At 51.4% G+C, this 25,361-nt stretch overlaps 8 protein-coding genes across 8 annotated transcripts; 6 read left to right on the top strand and 2 right to left on the bottom strand.

Moving 5' to 3' along the window:
* Positions 1-660: 660 nt before the first annotated feature.
* On the top strand, positions 661-822 carry HD553DRAFT_257743 (uncharacterized protein; the record flags this gene model as incomplete). Its single annotated transcript, XM_046177371.1, has 1 exon — positions 661-822. A coding segment is annotated over one exon (162 nt), but the record flags the coding sequence as incomplete, so codon positions are not given.
* Positions 823-1,787: 965 nt separating this feature from the next.
* HD553DRAFT_276567 (uncharacterized protein) lies at positions 1,788-2,078 on the top strand (the record flags this gene model as incomplete). Its single annotated transcript, XM_046177965.1, has 1 exon — positions 1,788-2,078. A coding segment is annotated over one exon (291 nt), but the record flags the coding sequence as incomplete, so codon positions are not given.
* A 5,444-nt stretch (positions 2,079-7,522) lies between these two features.
* On the top strand, positions 7,523-10,344 carry HD553DRAFT_299918 (putative thiamine biosynthetic bifunctional enzyme). The gene is made up of 12 exons (XM_046178621.1): positions 7,523-7,717; positions 7,794-7,817; positions 7,900-7,959; positions 8,064-8,460; positions 8,603-8,934; positions 9,099-9,232; positions 9,305-9,426; positions 9,504-9,580; positions 9,654-9,735; positions 9,810-9,892; positions 9,962-9,995; positions 10,064-10,344. Exons 1-12 carry the CDS (start codon positions 7,637-7,639, stop codon positions 10,309-10,311), a joined length of 1,674 nt encoding a protein of 557 aa, XP_046033807.1. The 5' UTR covers positions 7,523-7,636; the 3' UTR covers positions 10,312-10,344.
* Positions 10,345-11,597, bottom strand: HD553DRAFT_317297 (Thioesterase/thiol ester dehydrase-isomerase). Its single transcript, XM_046180744.1, has 8 exons — positions 11,476-11,597; positions 11,373-11,400; positions 11,274-11,299; positions 11,117-11,194; positions 11,006-11,032; positions 10,779-10,926; positions 10,550-10,674; positions 10,345-10,450 (listed from the first exon to the last, which is right to left on the bottom strand). The coding sequence occupies exons 1-8, from the start codon at positions 11,521-11,523 to the stop codon at positions 10,406-10,408; spliced, it is 525 nt and encodes a 174-aa protein (XP_046033806.1). The 5' UTR covers positions 11,524-11,597; the 3' UTR covers positions 10,345-10,405.
* A 3,505-nt stretch (positions 11,598-15,102) lies between these two features.
* On the top strand, positions 15,103-16,846 carry HD553DRAFT_317295 (peptidyl-tRNA hydrolase 2). The gene is made up of 5 exons (XM_046180743.1): positions 15,103-15,660; positions 15,762-15,810; positions 15,900-15,925; positions 16,020-16,172; positions 16,346-16,846. The coding sequence occupies exons 1-5, from the start codon at positions 15,299-15,301 to the stop codon at positions 16,395-16,397; spliced, it is 642 nt and encodes a 213-aa protein (XP_046033805.1). The 5' UTR covers positions 15,103-15,298; the 3' UTR covers positions 16,398-16,846.
* Positions 16,150-18,314, bottom strand: HD553DRAFT_352172 (uncharacterized protein). Its single transcript, XM_046183671.1, has 3 exons — positions 17,922-18,314; positions 17,507-17,604; positions 16,150-17,225 (listed from the first exon to the last, which is right to left on the bottom strand). The coding sequence occupies exons 1-3, from the start codon at positions 18,066-18,068 to the stop codon at positions 16,604-16,606; spliced, it is 867 nt and encodes a 288-aa protein (XP_046033804.1). The 5' UTR covers positions 18,069-18,314; the 3' UTR covers positions 16,150-16,603.
* Positions 18,315-18,937: 623 nt separating this feature from the next.
* HD553DRAFT_326060 (uncharacterized protein) lies at positions 18,938-21,073 on the top strand (the record flags this gene model as incomplete). Its single annotated transcript, XM_046181671.1, has 3 exons — positions 18,938-19,292; positions 19,362-20,504; positions 20,700-21,073. The coding sequence occupies 3 exons, from the start codon at positions 18,938-18,940 to the stop codon at positions 21,071-21,073; spliced, it is 1,872 nt and encodes a 623-aa protein (XP_046033803.1).
* A 1,804-nt stretch (positions 21,074-22,877) lies between these two features.
* On the top strand, positions 22,878-25,241 carry HD553DRAFT_329714 (GTP cyclohydrolase 1 type 2/Nif3; the record flags this gene model as incomplete). The annotated part of the gene is made up of 7 exons (XM_046181934.1): positions 22,878-22,970; positions 23,188-23,234; positions 23,420-23,515; positions 23,977-24,093; positions 24,362-24,555; positions 24,760-24,881; positions 25,053-25,241. The coding sequence occupies 7 exons, from the start codon at positions 22,878-22,880 to the stop codon at positions 25,239-25,241; spliced, it is 858 nt and encodes a 285-aa protein (XP_046033802.1).
* Positions 25,242-25,361: the final 120 nt, after the last annotated feature.

The raw sequence follows: 25,361 nt of genomic DNA, 5'->3' as shown, positions 1-25,361 counted from the left end.
GAGGCTGGCATGCTCGACCGCAATGTCGAGAATGACGATACGAAGATGGCCAAATACTGGAAGACGTGTATCGTGGCGGACAGCGCGGCGGCTGCGTGGTACGATACGTTGACACCGGGGCAGAAGGGAAGTTTCGAGCAGATGGAAGCGTCTTATAGGGGTATCTTCGAGGTCGTGAGGGCGAAGTCCGATTCTGAATATTTGCAGGAGTTGAGGAGATTGCGGCTGGAGGATGAGGACCTTGGGGGCAAAGACTCGTCGGGAGCGTACAAGCACGAGGTCTTTGCGAGGGAAGTCGTGACCTTAGCGTCAAGGATCCCAACGGCAGCGATGTCCGATGCGTTGAAAGCGAGTACCATTCTAGACGGGGTCGGGCCGGAGTTGAAGAAGTTCATCAGGATGACAGTCGGTAAAGCCGGTAGCGTGAGGGAGGTGGTGGAGTGCGTGAGGAACTTAGGAGACACAGACATCGAGTTGATTAAGGAACCTTACCGATGGAGGAAAGCTTTAGACGAGCTGAGGAGAGCCGACCAACAGAGAGCCAGGGCCTTCGGTACGAACATCAATCCGGGGCAGGAAAACCGACAGCCCACCTTCGGACAAGTCCAAGATCAGAGGTTGCAGGATGGAGGGAGTCAGATCGCGATTGGACCCTTCGCATCCACGCAAGACGGCAATCGAGCTTATCAAGAGGCTATCAGGGCGTGGTACAACCGACATGGGCAGGACGCTACCGCTTCGTTATCTCGCCCGTTCCCCCTTTCGCCGGGAACCGTTCGGCCCGGTTCGGGTGAGTGCTTCCGTTGTGGCATGACAGGCCATGTCAGGCCTCAATGCAGCAGCTCGAGGGAGTTACCCGAGAACGAACAGAGATACCGGGGTCAAGTTATGAGCGAAGCGAGAAGGAGGAACGGAGCCGGCGGACCGAGGCCCAGCTATGGGTCTGGGGCTAACGCAGTAGCCCCTATCAGGGGGTTGATGATGGAACGTGATTACGGACAAAGGATCTCGCAGAACCCGAGCGGGTTGGACGGACCGGCCTGGGACGCCCCGTTCTGCGAAGAAGCGGGAAACGAGCCGGGGTTCGATCTGTAGCGGTCGAGCGAACCCCGACGAGAGAGCCGCGAGGGAGAGACGGATGGAGGAGATGGGGTCCGGAAGGGGCGAGCGGTCGGGGATCGAGCGAGGAGTTGGGGGTGAACATGATCAGAGGAGAAGTCGACGACGTACAGTACGGACGGACGGAAAGCGAAATGGAGGAAAGTCGAGCTGAAGGATTGGCGGAAGGGTTGACAGCGGAGATGCCGCTGAGGGACTTGACGATAACAGAGAAGCCGATTAGGATACCGATATCTATCGGCGGGAAGCTGGTATTGATGGGAACCGCGGACAATGGAGCAATGGTGAACGCGGTGAGCAAGAGGCTTTACGATAGCCAAAGGACCTTACTGGGCGAGAGCGAAGCGAGTGGGGTGAGGTTGAAGTCGGTCTCCGGGAAAAGAATCTCATCGGAAGGGACGATCAAGATAGCACACGAATTGGTCCATGATCAAGGGAATGTGTTCGCAGAAACGACGTTCTTCATTATCGACTCGGAGGACGATTGGGACCTGCTACTCGGAAAACCATGGCTAAAGGCTGTGGGAGCGCGGATTGACCACCGGGACGACTTGGTTGTTATCAACTTATCAGACGACACGACCAGGTGTTGGACGAACGAGGCCCAGATCGACAAAAGCGCTGACTACAACGAACAGGATATCGGAGTGGGAATGCTGGGGAGAAGTATGGGACCGAAGGAGCATGAGGAAGAGGTGCTACGAAGGGTCAAGATAGGCAACGACTTGACGGTGGCCCAACGGCTGAAGGTGGAGAGTCTTATCCGAGCGAATCACGAAGCTTTCGCCATCGATCTGTCCGAGCTGAACGCATGTACACACACGGAGCATCACCTCGACATTACACCGGGTTCGAAATTAACAAGGACGGCCTTTGGGAAACCCATGAGCGACATACAACTGAAGGCTGCGGTGAAACTCGTCGACAAGATGATCGACGCAGGTATAATCGAAGCCGTCGAACCTGAAGTTCCCCGCTGTGTCGCACCAACGGTAATGGTCGTGAAGAAGGCAAAGATCGAGGAGGAAGACGCAACAGAGCTAGCGAGGCTGGCTGACGAGGCTCTGGTTCGAGCGGGAGGTAGAGAGTTATGGGGAAGGGTGTTAGGGGAGAGAAAATCGTGTCCGATCACGTCGACTGAGCCCCCCGTTTCAGTCGGTACTAGGAAGGGAGGCCTGAAAGCCTCCCAGGGTCCCGCGGTAAGTTCCCCGAGACCTTATCGCACGAATGGGACGGATGCTGCTGAGTCGACCGATGCCTCAGCACGAAAACCGGAAAAAGCGGAAACAGCAAGCAAACCGGTCGAATTTCGGATGTGCCACAACTTCGGGCAGATCAACAGAGCGACTCCGGTTTTGAGCTTTCCCCCCGGAGACCTAGAGATCATGATCAAAAGGCATGCGGGAAAGAGGTATATTTGCCAAGCGGACGGGTTGGGGGCCTTCTTTTGGATCCCCGTGAGGAAGGAAGATCAACCCTACCTCTGTTTTTTCGTTCCCACGCGTGGATATTTGATGTACAAACGGACGCCGATGGGATTGAACGGGTCTCCAGGGACTTACTACGTAGCCGGCACCCGTACTTTTGGACATCTACTCAATCCGGGTAATTGGGACCGATGGATGGACGACTTCTTTTCCGCCCACGACGAATTCGACACCCTATACGAGGACCTGGTGCAGTTCTTAGACGCAGCCCGCAAAGATGGGTACAAGTTGTCGGCGGATAAGATGTACCTGTTCGTGTCGGAAGCCACCGTCGGAGGTCACGTTTTGTCACGCGAAGGCGTGTCCCCGGATCCTCAGAAGATAGCCGCGATAGTCCATTGGCCAGAGCTCACAACCTCGCACGAAGTACTGTCCTTCGTGAATACCGCGGCTGTTTTTCGGACGTTTATACCACGATTTGCGGACATAGCGGAACCGCTTTACGAGTTGATGCAAATACAGGGGACCATCGAGAAGGGACACAAGAAGGGAGCCTACAAGAAGGCGCTCCAAAACGAGAACATAACCTCCCGGTGGACCGAGAAGCATACGCTGGCAGTCGCACTGTTGAAGAAGGCTTTGACGAGCTGGCCGGTACTCGTCGGCCCGAATTACGACGGCTCTCCCTTTTACCTGGCTACAGATGCGTCGAGCGCGGGTATCGGCTGCCACCTGTATCAACGGGACAGTGAGGGTAAGAAGAGATCGATAGCTTACTTGTCAAGGCAAACAACGAAAACAGAGAGCAGAGCCCACTCGTCGACCTTGGAACTGGTAGCGGTGAAGTTCGGGATCGACAAGTGCAGCAAATTCACGTACGGCTATCCCCTAGTCGTTCAGACGGATTGCCAGGCGGTAAGGGATTTACTGAGGTCCGAATCGGCAGCTGGACCCAGAGCCGCTTGGAAAGAAGCGATTTGTGCTGCAGGGATAGTAGAATTCGAACACGTGCCGGGCGTCAACAACGAGGTCGCCGACGCACTTTCGAGGAATCCCTCGGGGCCACCCGAGGACACGACGACGGACGTGCATCCCGACAAAGGCATCGACAACTCCCTAACGATCGGCGTGAACAGGATCAGCGTCGACGACGAAATCGCGATACTCGATCGATTCGCGGACGACGACATCGAAGACGTGCTGAGGTGGATATTGCAGAGGGACGTAGAAATGATCGAAGACGAATTGCGAGAGGATGTGAGGAGACGGTCGATGCGCTACTGGATTGACGAGAGAAACCAGGTAAAGTATAGAGTTCCGGGTAGAGGAGCGGTGACAGTGCTCCCGCGTAAAGAAGGCCCAGAGTTCGCAGCGAGGACGCATGAGGAATGCGGGCATCTAGGACGAGATTTACTGGTCAACAAGATACTTTCGACGCATATCTGGCCCGGGGCGAGAAAAGACGCGGATCAGAGCATTTTCGACTGTGCGCGATGCGTGCAATTCGGCTCTACGCTGCAGAAACTCCTCTTGAAGCCGGTATTCGAGTACTCTCCTTTCGCCCGAGTAGCTATGGACTACCTGGCCATGCCCGTTGGCCGGGGCGGGTACGACAACATACTCATCGCCATAGACGTCTTCTCCCGTTTCATGATGGGATGGATCTTCAAAGGGAACGGTACAGCCGAAAAAACGATCAAAGCGCTGACCGAGATGTCTCAGAAATACCTGAAACCGCGGGCGTTACTACTAGACAATGACAAGGCTTTCGACAACGAGGCTGTACGAGCGTGGTGTGAAGGGAGCGCCAGCCTGTGCGGGAGGACAGCTATGGAGTTCGCATCCCCGTACGAACACGTAGGCCTAGCGGAGAACTCGAACCACTTGGTGCTAGAACGACTACGGAGAATCGCAAACCTCGACATCGACCACGTACCGATAGTGACAAAGGCCCCGTATCCCAAGAATTGGCCGGATTTGTTACAAACATCGATAGACGCGCTGAACAACCGAAAGTTGAAATACTTAGGGGGACTGTCACCGAGAGAGGTCCTGCTAGGAGTCCAGGCAGACGAGACCGACGAATCGGGAGAAGCCCCTACCGTGGGTGAGAGACTTGGGCTGCTCGCAGCTGCGAGGCTGGACGCGACAGCGGCGTTTCAGGAAGAACAAGAGAGGAGACGAAAGTGCTCCAAAAGCTGGAACGAATACATACCGAAAGAGGGAGATTTGGTACTGCTCTTCGACACCTCCGACGACAGGACTTACTCAACCCAAGCGAAGCTGCGACCGAAGTGGCAAGGGCCTTGGAGGGTGAGAGCGGTAGTCGGGCGGAGATCGGTAGCGTTGGAGACGATCGAAGGCATTCCAAGGAAGGGACACGTAGGATTTCGGCGCCTCAAGAAATGGATCAGAAGGAAGGACGAGATGACGGACGAGGACGGGCACGAGGGCGAGGGATCAGAAGGGAGTGGTGACGAGGAAGGGTCAGGGGAGAGGAGCGAAGATTGAAGATGGAAGGGACAGGAAATCGGACTACAACAACGGATCAAAAAGAAGAAAGAACGATAAAAACAGACAAAGAATCGAAAAATAAAAAGAACATACGACAACACGAGAAAAACAACATCGAGAAAAATCATTCATACGGAAACGACGAACAATCACACCTCATACATCACAATTCTATAACATACGGAAACATCACGACACATCATCACAACACATCGACATCACACGGATACATCATACCACTCATCACACATCATCACGACACGCAAACATCATACCACTCATCACACATCATCACGACTCGGAAGCATCATCACTTCACACTGTATCAATCGCGGGAAAGAAAAGAAACGAAGAAGGGGGCGAGGACGGCGGTGCCGATGGCGAGGACGGCGGTGCCGATGGACGACAGGGCAGGAAGCCCAAGGAGACCCGACACTCGAACACATCAGCCGCGCGGACAGATCCCCACCACTCATCGACCGACATAGATCGCCATTCGTCACGATCGTACCTCACAATCACGACTCACACCCACGACCGACGACGAACCCCCCCGCTCACACACGACACGATTCACGTATCAGTTTTTTTTTCGGAGCAGAGTCAGCCAGCTTGGGGAGGGGGGAGCGCGCGCGCCCTCGGCGGCGACCTAGAGAGAGAGATATAGATGATGGACCACACCACTAGCACCTTGTATGCAGAGTAGTCCAGCCAGCATATCATCATCCCTCTCAGACCGCCTGCCTGCCTCCTTGGCGTCCAGTGCTGCGCTACAGCCCGTTCGATCTAGTAGCGATGGACTTCCTGCATATGCCGAAGGGGACGGGAGGTATGACCTTGGTACTAGTAGCCATCGATTGCTTCTCCAGATACATCCTAGCCTGGCCATTCCGAGGGGCGCCCTCATCGTCGATGGTGCTTAAAGGGATGGCAGAGCTGTCGCAGAAGTTCGTCACCCCGAAACGGTTCTACTTGGATAATGCATCGGCGTTCAAATCGCGAGAAGTAGAGGGATGGGTGGAAGAGAAAGGATCGTCAATCGAATGGAGCACCCCTTACGCACACGTAGGCGTAGTCGAGAACGCGAACCATCAGGTCTTGGAACGACTGAGACGCATAGCCAACCTCGACGTCGGCCACATACCTCAACTCACCGACCCCGAATATCCGAAGAGGTGGCCGAGCCAACTTCAAGAAGCAGTAGCCCGCTGCAACGAGAGGTGCTTGACGTACTTAGCGGGACACTCACCGAAGACACTACTATTCGGGGCGATTCCGTCGGCGGAGAGGTACCCAGAGGTCGACGCAGAAAGGCGAATCTTATTCCTAGATCTCGTGCGTACGGAGGCGACAGCGGCCTTCCTGGGAGAACAAGCGAAAAGGCGAGCGCGGATAGGCTCGTGGAACAGCTACGCACCGAAGAAGGGAGACCTCGTTCTCGCGTACGATGCGACATCGTTGCGCACATTCGACACGAGATACAAACTCAAGACGCGCTGGACAGGCCCGTTCAAGGTGACGTCGGTCGAGAGGCGAAGCGTTTGGCTAGAGTCGGTGGAAGGGAGACCGAGGGGGAAGGTCCCATGGAACATGGTCAAGAGATGGAGTGATGGAAGGACGACGGTAGAGCAGGGCGAAGGGGCACAAGGAGACGGAAGGACGGCAGAAGGACGAGACGACGGAGAGACGGATCAACAGAACGACACAAGCGGCATCGATACGGACGACGACTCCGACACAGACGAAGAACAATAAAGCATCGGCATATCGAAAAAATAAAAAAGCACATAATGCGGATACGAAGATCGAAAAAGATGGAATCGGGTTTCGGGTTGGACAGCGGGTGAGAGTCGAGTTGGGGTTTCAGTCGGTAGGCGGGTGTTTCAGACAAGAGGGGGAGGGGAGTACGCGCGCAGCGCGGGACTTAGATAGATGACTGAGAGTCATCATCACCACACTTGTACCTCCTACCTAGCCTCATCATCATCATCTCATCTGTGCTGCTGTTCTCTTCGACGTGGTCATTCGGTACGCATACCGCGGATACTCTAACAGAGTGTGTCTCTGAGGGGACCTACAATGGGGTCTATTGCGATGCGTCACGTGATGATCTCGACAGGAAGACCGGCTGTACGTATATCTCTGAGAACATATGTTAGGCATTGAGAAGGCTCCAGGGAAGACTGACTCGATGTATACCTGGAGGACATCCCAGGATCAATGTAGAACATAGGGCTAGGCTATATAAATGTAGCAACAGATGGGAGATTATATACTACAAGCAGGCCAAAAAGTAGCACAATATGATACGCTCTTTGAAAAACTCCGCCAGAGTTGGTAAAACTCGAGTCCGGCGCATGTGCGCGTCGCTACAACAAGAGCATCAGCTATAAGCAAATCGATTCCGGATGATGTGAGCGGGAGCATTTCATATCCAACTTGCACCTTTCGCTATCCGTCATCCGTTACCTCACTAGATGTATACGCATCATGCACCTGCTCTCTGCTCTCTGATCCTCCCTCATCGTCTCTTGATCTCTTGCAGCAGTAGATAGGAGACCACGAGTTACGATAGCATGGCACCCAAATTCACACCCGAAAATATCGACTACTCGCTCTACTTGGTGACCGGTCGAGAGCTATTACCTCCCGGCAAGGTGACTATGGCATTCCCGAATATGCTATAGCGAAACGCAGGGTGGAAAGCTGATTTGGATCCATGTACGTGCACAGGACTATTATGAGAGCTTGGAAGAGGTGTGTTGGTCTTATTTGATGAGCTTCGAAGCAATCAGCGGACGTCGCTAACCACTCCGACCGATTCATGTTAACCACCTAGTCCTTAAGAGGTGGAGTGACGGTCGTACAAGTCAGGGAGAAGAACATCGATACCGGCGAAGTAGGTCCCCAGAACAAAAGCTCTTTCACTCACTTCTCTATCATTCTCCAGCTTTCCTATCATTCCCCAGCTGACACATTCGCTCTGTCCCGAACCGATCGTAGTTCTACGAGATCGCCCGTAAAACCAAACTCCTCACCGACGCCTATAACGTCCCTCTCATAATCAACGACCGCCTCGACATCTGTCTCTCCATAAAGGCCGCCGGGTTGCATATCGGACAGACCGACCTGGACCCTCGGACCGCCCGGAAACTCCTCCCCCCTGGTTCTGTTTTGGGGCTATCTATCGGGTCTCTGGAAGAAGCTTCCCGTCTCCTAGACCAGTACAAGGACGAGGAAAAGGGAGGGGCTTTGGTGGACTATGTAGGTATAGGGGCGGTCTGGCGGACGACGAGCAAGGATGTCAGTAAAAAAGTGATGTTAGGTCCCGAGGGAGTCGGGAAGATCTTGGATCTGCTTCATGATGAGTCAGGGGGTTCGATTAAGAGCGTAGCTATCGGTGAGTCTTCCTTTGATAAACCCGGATTATGTTGCAGAGGTTTTTTGCGTTGTGGTTGTGCCGTGATGTAGAAATGCTGATTCCACCTGGTTCCTCTTGTCTCGATCCATAACCGCGTCCTCCCGCCCACCCGATACCGCAGGCGGAATCCACCTCCCCAACCTCCCTCACCTCCTGCACGGCTCCCACTCTCCCACTCACCTTCGAACGCTAGACGGGATCGCCGTCATATCCGATATAGTCTCTTCCCCGCGCCCTGAAGAGGCCGCTCGACAACTCTCCGAAGCTTTCAAGCGCGGGGTCGCTGGGTTTTCATCATCAGGAGGACCTGCCGGACATGCGGTCTTGCCCACCGGAATACATATAGCTGATAGGGAGGGGGATGGGAGGAGGAGGAGGAGTAAGATAGATTGGTTGGAAGGTGTCGTTGGGCTTATGAGGGTTGTCAAGGAGAAGAAACCGTTGGCTCACCAGGTCAGTCCCACATTTTCCATACTTTGTCTCTTTGCCGCTACCATCTCGTTGCACCGCTCCGACCCCTCTGAATTCGTCTTATGAAACCCGGGTCCTGTTCGGAAAGCTGACAACGCTATCCTTTTCTCTCGCATCGCATTCGGTCGGGTGGTTGATCGGTGTAGATGACGAATACGGTCGTTGCCAACGATTCCGCCAACACTACCTTGGCTCTCGGGGGGAGTCCGATAATGGCCACCCACCCGCTGGACGTCAAGGATCTGAGCAAGATCTTGGATGCTCTGTTGATCAATTTCGGGTGAGCGATATATAAAAGGTGGCTCGACATCATGGCATACGGACTGATATGACTTGCGTTCGAATGGAGCAGGACCATCTCCGATAAACAAGGCATGATCGTCGCCGGGCAAGAGGCCAACAAGAACTTGAAACCGGTCATCTTTGACCCGGTTGCTATCGGTGCCACGTCGTATCGTCGAGAAACCGCCAAGGGTGAGCTAGGGGGATCAGAACAATGAATGGCGCGGTAACGCGCGTACTGATCGCGTTTTCCTATGGGCGACCCGCAGAGCTACTGGATGCCTGGCAGCCGACGGTGATCAAGGGCAATGCCGGGGAAATCGGAGCGCTCGCAGGTTCGCTCGAGGTATACTGCTTGTCGCTTTCCTTTAAACGTAATGAGGACTCGCTGACCGGATCCTGCGACTATCGCCATTTAGGTGGCTAGCAAGGGCGTCGATTCGGTCGGACCTGGGTTCGCTAAACCCGCCGACGTGGTCAAGACGCTCGCCCGGCAGAAGCGTGAGTAGCCCAGTGAGCTGAGTCGAAGCTTCAGATCGTCAAATGATCCGAGTCCCCGCGTCATGACTGAATAGGGGCGATTGTTGCGATGACCGGAGTCGACGACTACATCTCTGACGGAGAGACGGTCTTAAAGGTGTCGAATGGACATCACTGGGTGAGTGGACGATCGTGAACATAGAGATATTTGCGTTGAATCCCTGACGATCAATCTCTTGCGCATCAGATGGGTTGTATCACAGGTAGCGGCTGCATGACCGGTAAGCATCTGAAGCGGCCAGGTTCTCGACATCGCAAGAGATCGGCTGAGGCTCGGCTCTTGGGACAGGCACTGCCGTGACCGTCTACTGCGGCGCTGCCAGGATCGCAGGCACATCATCGACCCAGCTCGTCAAGGGGGACATGCTTCTCGGCGTGCTCGCGGGCATCTTGGTGTACACCATCGCTGGACAAAAAGCCGGCGAACGGGACGACGTACGAGGTCCCGGTACGTTCAGGGCGGCGTTCATCGACGAGATGTACCACGTTACGACGGAAGACGTCTTGCGGATGGCCAAGTTCGAGGTTGTAGAATAGAACTGAGGAAGGTTTGATCGAATTGAAGGAAGAGTCCCGTTGTCTAAACATATGCATTGTTGTTGTGAGTCAGGGGTTACATTATGTTAGAGGTTCATTCGATCACGGTCTCTCCATCCTCGGAGTATTTGACCAGTTTCTGTGATACAAATGGGACCATAACAGGGAGTCTCCTATTAGCCGAAATCTCGATAACGGCCGAGCAATCACTAGCAATCTGAATGCCAAATCGACTCACCCCTCCAGCAGCTGCCCAGGCGTCCTTGACCGCCTTGGTATGACTCCCATAAGCGAGCAACTTCCGACCGTGCGGTGATGATTCGGACGAGTAAAAGTTGATCCGGGTGGTCGCTAATTGTTTACCTATTTGAGCGCCCATAATAGAGCATCAGCATAATACACTCGCAAATGCCGATCTCGACGGATCAGCAGGTCAAGGAAAGAGGAAAGGAACGAAAGCGACTTACCGAGTTTGAGGACTTCGGACTCCAATACGAGCTCATCACCCTCGGTCCCGCCCGGTCGGAGGAATTCAGTAGAGATGTTGACGCTCACACCGGTCGGAGGAGGTAGACCGGAGGTTGTCAAAGCTAGGGAGGCCATAGAGTCCGTCAACTAAAGGTTATAAGGTAAGTAGCAACATGCGTGAGTAATACGCATAAGATTGCAAAAGGAGGAAAGGCAAAGGACTTGCCGACATGATCACTCCTCCGTGTAACGTCTACGAATGATAGCGATTAATGCATATAAGAATTGTTAGCAATCAGCTGAGTCCGAGAATAGTCGACTGAGATGAATGACGAACCTTGAACTTGTTCAAATGTTCCTTCTCGATCGTCAACTTGGCTTGTAAGAAGTTCGGTCGGGCTTGAATTAGCCTCAGCTGTGTTAGGGAGCATGAATATCAGCTTTCAACAACGGTTTGAGACTTCGAACGGATGACGAGTAGTTCGTAGACTTACATTCCGCAAGGTCCGCCAGTCATGTCCTGATCACCGTTGACGACAGCAATTTGAGGATCAGCACTTCATCTAGATGCCACGTAGACACAGAATATTCACCTTGAGCGGCCATTGAAGCGTTCCATGCCTAGGTCGAATGGCGGGAGGGCTATCAGCTTCGCCGAATTGACACGACTTTGCTGCCCGAATTGCCGTAGATCACCTCTTGTACAGCCTTCAAGCAGGCCCCTACTTTCTTTTCGACGGACATTATGATGAGAACGGATTAGACGATTCTTTTGGATTATGGATAAGCGCAGTTTGCTTTTCTGATCCAGCTTGATTGAGGTTGCGTACATGTTGGGGTTTCCCGAAGATGCTTTCGATCGGTCTCGACCGAAAGTCGGTCGACTGCCCGGCCCTAGGGTAAGTCCGGGTAAGTCAAGCTCCCTAGACGCGCTGTACAGCATATTTTTTGTTCAATATGATATTGTCCGTTTACTACACGAATCATAATTACAGCGACTACAGCACACAAGATGTTCAGATTGGCTAACAAAACAAGTACAGGAGTGATTCTGCTTGATTCAAGTAGAGGTCAGTGTCTTATCTTGATATCTAATCCCTCATGCCTTCTTCTCCATACCTTTTTCTGTCCCCTCTTCATGCAAAGCCTTCCTGAGTGTGGGGATGCAACAGTTGAGGAACTTGGCTGCAGCAGACAAAGTCCATATGATTATGAGATTTGCTTACTGCTGTTAAGGGTGAGCCCTGCTGTGCCCTTAGTCGCTCCTCTCCGTGGGACTTGTACTAGGTTCCAAGCCTACAGGTTGTATAACGGATGGAGAACTATCTATTACAGTGATATGGATAGATCTCCATCGAACCTCGCCGTTTATATACCCCGGTATGTTGTTGTCAGAGAGACGCGACCAGCCATTCCGGCGGTCAGCCCCATCGATCATGTCCTCCAATCGTGTCCATAAAATATGCCCAAACCCTTCCCCTGATGGCCTCCGTCAAAGGGGGTCGATCTCTAACAACTGTCCCTCATATTTTTAGGGTTAGGAGCCCATTCTCATGACACTGCTCTCCGTTTGTGACACAACCAAACCTACTGTACATGATAATTTGCTAGCATACAGGAGAGTGAACAATGTGTGCAGGTCAAACAAAAACAGGGCCTACACCTAGATCAGTGACTTTCCATACATTCTTGACAATACCCTTCCTTGTGCCCTTAGCCTTCAAGCTTCTCTGAACAGTGGGAACAGAACAATCAAGGAACTCAGCTGCAGCAGATCGAGTCCGTATCTTGACACTAGCTACCAAGCGATCTTTATACTTGAAGGGAGTCCCATTCTTTTGTTCTATGCGGAATACCTTTGCATTTCCTGCGTGCAGTGAATTTCTCACACGGCTCATCTCTGAGCGATGATAATGGTATCTCTGCAGTACTGTTCCAGCAACTGTTGGAATGTTATGTGTTCTGTTTTGCAGCATGGCCTCTGACCGTCCAATGATTGAGCTCTCAGCAGGCAATGACTTGGTGTCAGCCATGAAACCCATAGGATGGACCGAGTCCAGCCTGGAACGAAGATCCATTGGGTCCATCGATATAGACTCATGTGAGATCTCACATGCCTCATGCTGGTTGGTTTGGTCAAAATTGAAAATATACTCTGATGGTTCATGGCTGCTCTCCCAGTTGTAGTCCTTGTGAGCTGTACCATTTAGGCCAGATCCAGCAGGGGTGATACCAACCCTTGCAAGGATTTCCTGGTCCATATCATCCCCTGAATGCATTTTACCAAGATAAGTGATCCTCCATGCATCCCACTCAATATTGGCATGCAGCTTGGCATGAGCCAAGATTCTATAGCTAGCGCCAGTGAGAGTAGCAACACTCTTGGTTGTCATAATCACAGCAGATGACACTAGCTTCCCTTCAAGGTTGAATGTCTCCCCATGTTTTTGTGAGACATGGTATACATGGACAACAGGTCCTCTGTTTGACATCTTTTTGTTCTTCTTGCGACTGGGTGGAAGGTTCTTCCCTGTTTCTGTGGCTTGTAGTGTTGAGTGAGGGTCTTGTGTCTGCGTGCCGTGTGTTGAGTTTACACATGTCACATCAACAGGGTTGTTGTGATGATTTATGGCATTGTCTAGTGATTGCATCAGAGTTGCTTTATTGTTTCTGGCCACATCTTCCATACTTGACAAAGACTGGGTGGTCTGCCTCACTGAGACAGAGTCAGACAGGTTGGTCTGGGAAAATGCATGTGTGACTCCTGAGCTGGGCTTGTCTGAGGTTTCCCAGTGAGCCACTGACTGGCAAGAAGGGTTGTTTATGAATGACAGGAGAAGTGACACGGATTCCTTGTCGATCTCCGGTTGATATAGGGAAGATCCTTCATGTAGTGCTCCCAGAGCCTCAATCTCAGCTGGGGTGTTTTTTTCACATGCCTCAACTTTCCAGATTCCAAGCACAACACCCTTCTTGTCATCTGTTTTCCTCAAAGCTGATCTGATTGTAGTGTTGGAGCATCCAAGGAAAGCAGCTATATCCCTGGTAGCTGACATGACCAAGTGATCCACTAGGTTTCCGTCACTGTCCTGGAATTTTGCTCCCGTTTTTAATAGCTTCACAGTATATGCTTTTGCCCACTGATTTGACCTCAATGCAGAATCACTCAACTTCTGCTTGAATGCAGCTGATAATGGTTTACGCCGCTCAATCACTTTGGTAAGTAATGGTGTAGCTTGTTGCAATACCCCAACTGTTCCTTTATCGATTGACTCTTCTCTGTTTGCTGTCTGATTGCTGAGAACCTGATTATCAGGTTTGGGATATCCTGATTGATTAGGAAATGCTGCTTCCTCAAGGGTGGGGACATCAAGGGGTATTGGTCCTTGATCCATGAGTCTTGGATCCAATTTGGAGCTCTCCAATGATGCATCATGAGTCCAATCATAGTCATCTTGCTGAAACAATACTTGGCTCGATTCAGGCCAGCCCAGTTCAGCTTGGGCAGTATTGACCTCTTCAAGGAAAGGCTGATTCTGACCGTGCAGTTGATACTGGTATGCTGAAGATCCTGCATGGACTTGTTGTCCATACTGATAATCAACTGAGCCATGAGACTGAATCATGAGATCATCATAATTTGTTCCCATTAGGCAGTCATTGATGACACACGGAAAGTATGTTTCTGGAACCTCTGGATAGTATGACATCCAGGACTCTTCTTGTATGTATTGGTCTATCTCTGCTTGTGGCTGGGTATGAGACATGTTTGAGATCATTTGTATGTTTGTATCCACTAACAGTGCCCCCTTGCCCATCATGATTACAACTATGGTGATCTCTGCACTATATATGCGGGTGCTTGCTTCTTTCCTGTACCCCTACCCTTGAAGGGAGATTATTGAACAAAGGAGTGCACCCAACTTTTTGGCTTCCCAAAGCTTCTTGATTGCTTTCAGCATCAGGTCACATGATCCGTGTGATGATTCGGATATCACATAGCCTGCTGTAAGGCCCGGGAGCAACCCCCGGCGGGGGTCCCCCTGGACAGGCTGACGGGACGCAGGAATGAGGCAAGGTATGGGTAGACATCTAGATGTAATAATGGATGTAGAGCTATTACAGAGGTACTAGTTCTACATCCAAACAACAACACCGAAAAGTACCCCCGGCGGGAGCCGCATACGGGAGTCGCGTACGGCGTGTCCGACGCGTCACGTGACCGCTATAACACCTGCAACCTACATTGTGCGCTTCGTAGCATTTCCAGCCAAATTGCCGCTGACACAAGTATTGTCTCTGGGATGCTTGTCTGTAAATCTATCTGCCTATGTGCTGTACAAGAAGTTGTCAAGATCTCATAAAGTAGCAATATCGCTATAAATTCCGTCGGAAGCAAAAAAAGACTCGACCTGGTCGTTCCAAGAATCTGGTCGTTGCAAAGCTTTCAAGCAAATCGACCTACACTCGACTACCAGCTTATCGGCGGATCTTCTGACTTCACCATCGTAACGCAACTATGAACGGTCAGATCCACGACGTCCGTAACGTCCTGATCCCTCTGATCTCTGCCAGTGCGGGTTTCCTCGCCGCCTACCTCTGGCTCGCGAACCGACCAAACTCGCTCGAGGCCACTCCCACTTCCGCCTCTACTGCTACTGCCAAATCCTCTCAGCCCGCATCCGGTACCAAGACGGAAGTCCTACCAGAGCAAGATGACTCCGAGGACTATTCTACCGACTCGGACGAAGAGATTACCCCGGAATACGCTCAACGGCTCAAGAACGCCAAGCCGCGGAGTTTCAGGGAAGAATGCAAGCTGGTGTTGGTCGTCAATCAGGAGTTGTCGATGACAAAGGGGAAGATCGCTGCTCAGTGCGGGTGAGTACAAGCGGAGACCTCTACGTGTGGGCGTGTAGTGAAAATGACAACGGCTGTAAGCTGACGTACTAATGAGATGCTGGGCCGTTTTTGCTGCGTAGACACGCTACGTTGGCTTGTTACAAGACGTTGCAGAAGACCAACCCTAAAGTGAGTAACCTTCGATACATAACATTACTATCTCACTCACTCACAAGAATACTGATCATGCCGGGGTTTCGCTTCTTCCCCTTTCGCAGCTCTTGCAACACTGGGAAAGAATCGGGTGAATAAGCCCTGCCTCAGCGCACTCACATTCCCCTGGCCGAATCCCTGCTAACCTAACCCAACCCAACCCAACCCAACTCTGCGATCGACAGCCAAGCCAAAATCGCAGTAAAAGCCCAGTCGACAGCCGAACTCCTCGAACTACAACGTACTGCCCGGTCGTTAGGGGTGTGTGCGCAGGTTATTAGTGATGCGGGGAGGACGCAGATTGCGGCGGGGAGCAAGACTGTTTTGGGGATCGGACCGTGAGTAGGCTTTTTCGGGGTTTTATCGGCTGGTCTAGGCTTCTTCTTCGTCAGATGGAAAGTGATGGATGATGAGGGAGAGCGAGAAGGTCCTGCAATACCCAAGCTGATGCTCTCCATTGATTTTCTCGTCTTGCGTTCCTCCTCTGTCCGCATGCCGTCCTACCTATTAGAGGCCCGGTCAAGCTGATCAACCAGGTGACGGGGCACCTCAAGCTGTTATAACATGTTTGACGACAGCCATGCTTCAACTATACATGCGATCGATACCAATGAAATCGACCTTGTCCCCGCTGGATCCGCTTGGGTATGATAGCGAGATGCGGTCGAGCCGGATGAGTTACAATAGACCTTGTCGAGATGAGGGTACAACTGGGGTACAGGGGGGATCGGAAGCGGGCTACATGTTACGATTGAGTTCATGTTCGAGATCAAGACTCCTCCGGCCTCCTGCATCGAGTCTCGATTTCCATCCGGCCATCAGTCTCATTCCCGCCATCGCTCGACCACACCTCGTCCCCATTCCGCAAATCTCCCTGTGGCCTTTCATCCGCTCTAGCGTTGAACCCCCCACCCAAGCCTATGACGGTCATCAACATGGCCAACACCCCGAAGAACCTCAGGACGCCGCTATCTTTCCTGATCTCTTCCCCTCCATCGTCGCCCAGCCCACCACCCCCGCCTCCACCTCCACCCTGCGTAGATCCAGATCCAGACCCGGGTGAACGACCTCCTCCGAATGGATATCGATGCAAGTTGGGATGATGACTCCCAGACCCGAACTGCGGTGGAGGAGCCGAATGGCGTCTCCCTGCCGCTCCGCCGGTGCGTTCGGCGAACCCGTAGTCCGTCCACGAACCGGCGTTTTGGGGGCGAGAGTAGGTAGATCCTTGGCCTGTTGCTGATTTGGCCGTTCCTGCCCAGGCTCGATGTGGGCCCGTTTGATTCCCCGGTCGTTGGGAACGGAGGTATGGAGAGTGAGGGGAGTAGTAGGGTGTTGAATGGGTTACGCCGGAGGATGAACGTGGTTGGAGGGAGATGTCGTATTGCCGCCTATATGGTGGGGGTGATACAGTATGTCGTTTTGTCGGGTGATATGTCGGAGAGGAGTTCGAGGGAAGTCGGATTTCCCAGATCGATCGCGATCATCGTTAGACGTCAAATGGTATATTGAGGTGAGAATAAGAAGAAGTAGAATGTCAGCATCCACAAAGACCATTTCAGGATCCACATCGTGGAGAAAAGGGGTGCTAATGCACAGAATCCGGGAAAGAAAGAAAAAAGAAAAAAGATGGAGAAAGAAGAGATTATGATGGGAGGAAAACTTGACTTGCCGTTTAGAATCGTCCCCGAGCACGCTGTATGCCTCGGACAGTTTCTCGAATGTCGCCCTGTTTCCGCCTGGGACGTCTGGGTGGGCTTTTTTCGACAACTATCAGATGCATTTGGTTGGAGTGATTGGAGGTTGGAGTGGATGGTGGTTTGAGTGGATGGTGGTTCGATGATGATGATATAATGGTAGGAGGGAGATGGGAGATGGGCGATGGGCGATGGGGATGTTGATAGGACATAGGAGATACGATGATACGACGATACGCCGATACGCGATAGAGAGATAAAACCAGGTATAAGGTAACAGGTAATCCATCAGCGAAACGAACACTACACATGCTTTCTTGTCGATCTACAGTCCACAAAACAGCTGTGGATCTTCAAGGAGCTGGGAGAGAGAAGAGACCTTCGACTGACCTCGTAAAACCGATTCTTGATGTCCCTCTTCGAACTCCCCCGCCCGACCTGGAGGACATCGTAATGGTTCTGTTTATCCTGTAGCCTCGCCCGGGCCGGTCGGGTGGTATGGAGGCATCTTGTCGTTATTCTGCTGTACGTTGACATGGTGCTGTTACCCTTGCGTAGGGGTGTGGGTCGGCAGGAGGTATGAGATGGGTGTTGTGATCGGAGCTCGATCGGGTTAAGAGGTTTGGTAAGGTTTTGGGAGGTGAGGTAGGACGATGATGCGATGCGCCGATCTGTAGATTTCGCCTGCGTTTGTCGATGTTCAAACCTTTGGAGCAGAAGATCAATCGGCTTGAAGTTCGTGTGACTATTATTCTCTGGATGTTGCCGTTACCATCACCGAGCTACTCGTAGCTGGCAGCATGAACGATGTCGCTTGAGTTGTCCTTCGATCTTTCGTTCGAGATCGAGAGCTCGTGATGACGACACAACGTAAGGTAATGTGCGCGTCGCCCGAGATTTGGGGCACAAGAACCCGCTAGATTCGTTTGCTGAACCTAGCGTTCTTGGGGCATCTTCTGATGATCCGATGGGATCATGATCAAAGAGCCTCAAGTGCTTGCTTGACCCAATCGTCCAGGTCGGGAAAACTGTAGGGGCAAAGACCGAGGTGCACCGGACAATACTTCTCGATGCAGGAGTTGTATTCAGGACTGAGCCAACAACTCGGTTGACAGATGAAGAATGTAACCTTTGCATGAGGAGAATGCCTTCACTATGCGTCTGTTTGTCACAGGATCATGTATGCCTATGACATGTCAAAATGTTCATCATGTGATCAGATGCTTGCAGCTATTGAGAAGCTCCCAGAATCCACAGAGACACAAGCACTCCTTTGTCCATCACTACTTTGCTGCAGAGGTTCAGGAAGCAAGAAACTGCATATATGCTGCAGAAATCACCTTGTTTGATCACGTTGAAGACAAGGAGCTCTTCTTACAATAATCTACACGCACAGAATCTTAAACATGTCGTACACTCAGCACCAACAAGCAGAGATTGACCCATACATACAGATGGAATGCGAAGAGTCTTGGAAATTCAACTACCCAGAGCTTCCAGACACATATCTCTCATCGTCTTTCGGCGGTTGTTCACTGGGAACAGATCAGATCGGAAATACAATTCAGCCGCTTCCACATTTTCAGGAGACTGACTACCAGCATGGTCGACAAGTTTCTCAAGGATTGTCTGAGTTTCAGTACCTTCTACGCAGTCAGGATCAGACTTTCTTTACGGATGACAATATTGCCCAAGCTGATTGGAGCTGGCCTGAACCCAGTCAGGTATGGCTGCGACAAGATAGCCATGAGATGGAGCAGGGTACGTTGATAGAAGATTTCAACTTGGACCCAAGACTTGTGAATTCGGAATTGTCATATGCGCCAACAGTTGGGGACACAATCTTTTTAGATGACTTGGGATACCCTAAATCTGATGACCGGGATCATGGTATTCAGACATCCAACAGGAAGGACCAAGTCCAAAAAGGAAAAGTCCATATTGTGCATGTGACTAAACCAGTGCTTACTGAATGGGTTGAGTGTCATAAGCCATGGTCTATAGGGAACAAGCGCAAATCAAAAAGATCGAGTCGCTCTGCAAAAGCTTGTACTGTCAAGCGGGTATATGGAACTGAATTTCTGGACAGCAATGGGAACACAGTGGATCACCTAGTCATGCCAAGTATCAGGGATGCAGCTGCTTTCCTTGGATGGTCCAGAAACACGGTCAAATCAGCTTTGGGGAAAACAGGTGATGAGAAAGGTGTTGTGCTTGGGGTCTGGAAAGTTGAGGAACATGACCCAAAGGCACCAGCTGAGATTGACTACTCAACAGTACCAGATGCAGAACTCTCCCTATATCAACAAGAAATTGACAAGGAGCCCATGTCGCTTCTCCTGTCATTTATCAACAGCCCTTCTCGCCAGTCATGGTCTCACCAGGAATCCTTGGATCAGGTCAGACCAGGTGATACAAGTGAACCCTCCCAGAGCAACCTACTGGGTACTGTCTCATCATGGCAGATCTCTCAGCCTTTGTCAAGTATTAGAGATGGGACTCGAGAAAATACAGCAGCTGTGACACAATCAACAGGTGATGCAGAGGATCTTCTGAAAGACCCTGCTGGTCTGACATGGCTTACTACATCACATAGTACCCCAAGAAATCACCCCTGTTGTATGCCACAATACACAGTACCTGGCAAGACATCTTCACACAGGGAAAGGGGGAAGAAGCTGTCCACCAGAGGTCACGTTGTCAATCTATACCATGTCTCACAACAATATGGGGAGGGATTTGGCCTTGAAGGGAAGCTTGTGTCCTCTGCTTTCATAACAACTGATAGGAGAGTCTCCGCTGTCACTGGTGCTAGCAGTCACTCTTTGGACAATGCCAAGCTTCACACCAATATTGAGTTGGGTGTGTGGAGAATTAGCTACCTTGGTAAAATACGCAAAGGAGAGGATGTGGACCAGGAGATTTTTGCTGGAGTGGATCCTGATTTGGCAAGGTCCAATCCGACTGGTTCGAGTGAGCACCAACCTTGCAATGACCGCAAATGGGAAAGCAGCCATGAACAGATGGGGCAGACATATAATCTTGACCAACACAATCACCATGAGGCCTGTGAGGCCAATCAACGATCTACACCTGTAACCCAAATGGTACCAGAATCTAGCCTTGCATCAGTTTATCTGTCTGATCACGTGGCTAGCACCCTGCCAGTGGGCATTGAAGGCACAATTAGCAATCAGCAGGAAGCTATGCAGCATACCACAAGGCAGCCCATCCCAGCAATTGTTAGGAAAACAGTACAAAGACAGCAATATAGACACTCCAATATGACCCGTGCAAAACAATCAATGCACTCAGCCAATGCAAAGCGATACCGTGTAGAGCAAGCTAATGGAGATCTCTTTGAGTATGACGGACAATTGGTAGCCTTTGCCATAATACGGACTGTTGCTGCTGTGACTGAGTTCCTCAATTGCCCTAGGAGGACTCTTTACAGAAACTTGAAGGCCAATGGCAGAAAGAAGGGTATCGTTAAGGAAGTATGGAGAGTCAGAGAGTACAAAGATGGCTCCACTTCTACTTGAGTGGATCTTATAGCCATCTGCAGTTTGATTAGACATATTGCCAAACGGATGTTCCGCCAGCAACTCCAGTGGAGCAGGTACTTATGTGACATGATAGGTAGCTTTTAACTACTACGATTTCCCTTGTATAATGTAGTCCATCTGCTACCACAGTCATTTATTGATCTACTACCCTAAGCGAGTCCTGGAGGAACCCCGGGTTGCTGGCAACCTAACAGTTCAACATATGGCCCAGTCTCTGCATTGCTAGCCAATCATCTTGTAAAGTAGGTATGGTTATGACATCATCTAGAGATCAGGACCACAGTGACGGGCAGGTGTTGGGTAACAAGAAGACTTCGGGTCACACTGGCTCAGCCACTGCCTGGGAGGTACTATAAGGCCTGGCAGCCGACCTGCTGTTACGGGATCATCACGTGAGTCGACTACCGGTACACGGGCTCGATCTGCGGACATCAGTATACACCTAAGTCCGGCTCGACGAGGCGAATCCGATTCTCTCGGAGCGGATTCGGTCGCCCCTACCATTCACCGAAACAACAATACGTTCCCGGTACACATCACACACAGGTACAAGGACCTCGAGGTACACGACAACTCTACTCAGGACCTCGACAACCTTACTCGACGTACCTAGGGACAAATGAGAACTCAAACTCGCCTCCTCTACCGAATCCGGTTGCTCTCGACAGGATTCGTCTGTTCGCCATCTCGTTCTTCCAGTTTCGCCATCTCCCGCCATTCTTTTCTCTTGGGTCTTTTCAGTGTTCGCCAGCCTCGTCTCCGTACTCGTCTCCGTATAAATAGCTAGAGGAACTTGACCGAATTCGATAGAGGACGCTCTGTAATAGTAATAGGTCAAGTTCCGATATCACATTCAATACACGCCTATCTGACTTGTTACAACATCTTCAAGACGTGTTGCGGAGAGGTTACAAACTCAAGGACGTCGCTAAGTATCTACGTTTCATCGTTTTACCTTAGACCGAATCCGGTACCTCACACCGAGTGATCACCTTCCTTATCCATATATCTCTGGATTCGTATCCCGCACCCGAACCCGCTTCATCTAAGCGGACTTGCGATATTCTCCCGACTACCTGCGATTCACCTATAAGCACCCTACGCCTTACGACTTAGGACCTATCTCGATTAGCGACTTCCGCCGTAACACCTGCCGGGTCTTGAGGTAATAAGGTTGCGGGACTGGGGAAAGGTAGCGGTAGGCATAGTAATGTAATAACGGATGTCTAACTACTACAAGGTATTAGTTAGACGTCTACGAGAACATCTCCTAAAAGGTCTCCGAGAGCGTCTCCGAGAGGGTCTCCAAACGAGACCCCGAGGCGACGCGCACCGTAGGTCGCGCGTCACGTGACGCCTATAATAGGTACTTGGTATAAGACCCTACAATCAGCTTGCAGGGTCTCTTTGTGATAAGGTTGCAGGACTCAGGAAAGGTAATGGTAGGCATATCATTGTAATAACATATATTGTATCATCAGCAGTAGACATCTGCTTCAATATCCCATGAACTTTTAGTATTCTAAAGATTTCTGGGATTACTAGGCTTTTTTATCTTTGCTTCCGAAAGTGAATGATGATGATGATGAGCAATGAGTTAATGAGCGATAAACTGGTGCGACCTCCTCGACGATCGACATATGCTACTCCTCTTGTCCCGTGCCATACCAACATCCCTTGTGTACTTACCTATTCGCCTGTCAGCCACATCATACCGATATACCGACTAGTATATCTAGTATCAGTATCAGATAGGACCAGCCTCCGATCGACCAAGACCATGTCCGTCGTCCAAAAGACCCCCATCAACATTCTGCAGCAAGCGTGGAAGAGGATCGCACCGCTCGAACTGGCGGACAATTCTTGGGACAATGTACGTCGAACGTCAACGCTTTCGGCTACAGTCTACGGTGGTACTGATAGGCCAATGTTGTGTGTCATCATCTGGTGACCAGGTTGGGGTGATGATCGGTAAGTCCACCATATCCATCCTCCTCGACATACCAGGAGAAGCTTGTTCCTTCCTCTCGGTGTGATTCTTTTTGGATCGCTGATATCCTCTCTTATGATCAACAACGATCATCGCAGAGGCTCCTTTCCCGAAGAACAATGCCAAGAAGGTTCTGCTTACCATCGAGTCAGTTCTCAAGCCCCCTTCTATCAGATAACTCACGAGATCTCCTATCACGTTTTCATACTGACACCGTTCGACCTTGCTCTTCATCTCAAACCTCTACCGCCGATACTACACTATTCTACCTCACCACCACGCCGGATACTACTATACTCGATACTGCAAACGAACGCTGGTACGCGATTCAGCTTGACAACGGACGTATGCAACGAAGCACTGGACCTTGAGGGGTGTTCGGTGGTCGTCGCTTATCATCCGCCGGTGAGACCTGAATTCCGTTCTTTGTCCGATTTTTCTTCTTCTCTTCTGTTATGTCGCGGTGTGAGGTGTGGGGTGATGGATAAGGCTGATCTTCGAGTGTGTTTACTCTCGTTGTGTGACTATGTGTTCTCATGGTGACCTAGATTTTTTCCGGGCTCAAGTCAGTCCACGATCATTGTTCGAGATATCGAGAGTCGGCGCTGACCCTCTCCTCTCTCGCCTTGATTCATGATCCTATATGCATATTCGAACGACCTATCCACACCGAAACTTCGCCGTCAACGCCGACCCTCCCCTCCGACCGTTACGCACGTTCTCTGACCGACTCTCCGCTCCCAACGACATCCCGGGTCGGTAACAACATTGCAATGACGGGCGACGTACAATCCCGAACACGATCCCCCACGTCGATCCCTATACGTAATCCACCATCGATCACCCACGACCAACCGCCCCGCCCAAATCACCACCAAACGAAAAACAGATCACTCAAACTATCCAACACCCTCCAAGCGTCCCTCTTGAAGCTCTCAGCAAAAGGAATCAGCGTGTTCAGTCCGCATACCAGTTTGGACTCGATCGAGGGGGGGATCAATAGTTGGTAAGTCTGCACTTCTACTCCTTCGATCCGTCTTTTTCCTCGGTTTGGGAGGAAAGTTGTATGCTTCGCGAGGATGGTTGGGTGGGGTGTGACGATCGGTTTAGCTGATCATGCGTTACTTTTGCTACGACGTTTAATTTGCGATACCCTATTCTCCGTTCTGGGAATACATTTACAATCACGACAACATGTTCCATCTCGGATACGGCTTCGACAAACCCTCCCTCACACGCCTCATCCACGTTCAAAATTGCGATCACAATGGCAGGCTGACAACGGCCTTCGGAACCAACCTCAAATCATCTACCCCGCTAGAACCCAAGTTCTCATCCGGTTCTTCTGTACCGGCCCATCTAGCCGGGTTTGAGGGGGCTGGGATGGGTAGGTTCGTTGAGCTGCACGAAGGGGTTGAGGCGGGTGAGGCTGTTAGGAGGATTAAGGGGTTGTTGAAGTTGGAGCGGGGTGAGTCTCGAATCCTCAGTTTTGAGTTCGATTCCGCGGGTGGACTGGCTCGGTGATGAGATGGGATGGGATGAGGGTGGTCTCTCAGCCCGGGAGTGACGGGTGACGGGGGTTCAGCGGTACTATCACGAGCGAAAGATTCGGCACTGACACTCGACCTCACATCGCCGCTCGTTTCGCTTTGATTTATGATCACGAGCTTAGTACAATACGGCGCCCCGGCTCAGGGATCGATCATCAAAACAGTGGCTATCTGCGCGGGCTCGGGAGGATCGATGTTCAAGGACGTCAAGGCGGATCTGTATTGGACGGGGGAGATGGGCCATGTGAGTCCTGACGTTCGACCTTGCCCACCAAAAGCCTAAGGGCGGATTTGTCGCCAAATTCAGAGCCGCTGTAAATACTGACGTCCGTTCTTGACTGCTGTTTCGGTCCTGTTTCCTCGCTCGCCTTTCTGGGGACCCATTGTTGATATCGCCGTTGTGACGATACCTTAGCACCAAGCTCTGGCGACGACGCAAGCCGGATCACACGTCGTCCTCTGTCATCATACCAACACGGAACGCGGTTACCTCAGCGCGGTATTGAAGGACAAGCTTCGGGAAGAGTTGAATGCGCAAGAGGGGCAGGATGGGTGGGAGGTCGTCGTCAGCGGGAAGGACAAGGATCCTTTACTGATCGTATGAGTTGGGAAGATGGGCATGAATCGCTCGAGACCATGAGAGGCTGGAGAGATTGGTGAGCTTGTATGGTTGGCGATCTTATGCAGGATGATATGCTTCATATTCTCGAGCAGACAAGGCGAT

Source organism: Filobasidium floriforme (assembly GCF_021052385.1).
Source record: "Filobasidium floriforme strain CBS 6241 chromosome Unknown HD553scaffold_22, whole genome shotgun sequence".
NCBI classification, from domain to species: Eukaryota; Fungi; Basidiomycota; class Tremellomycetes; order Filobasidiales; family Filobasidiaceae; genus Filobasidium; species Filobasidium floriforme.
Note: the sequence above shows the minus strand (reverse complement) of the source record. Positions and strands in the feature narration are given on the sequence as shown.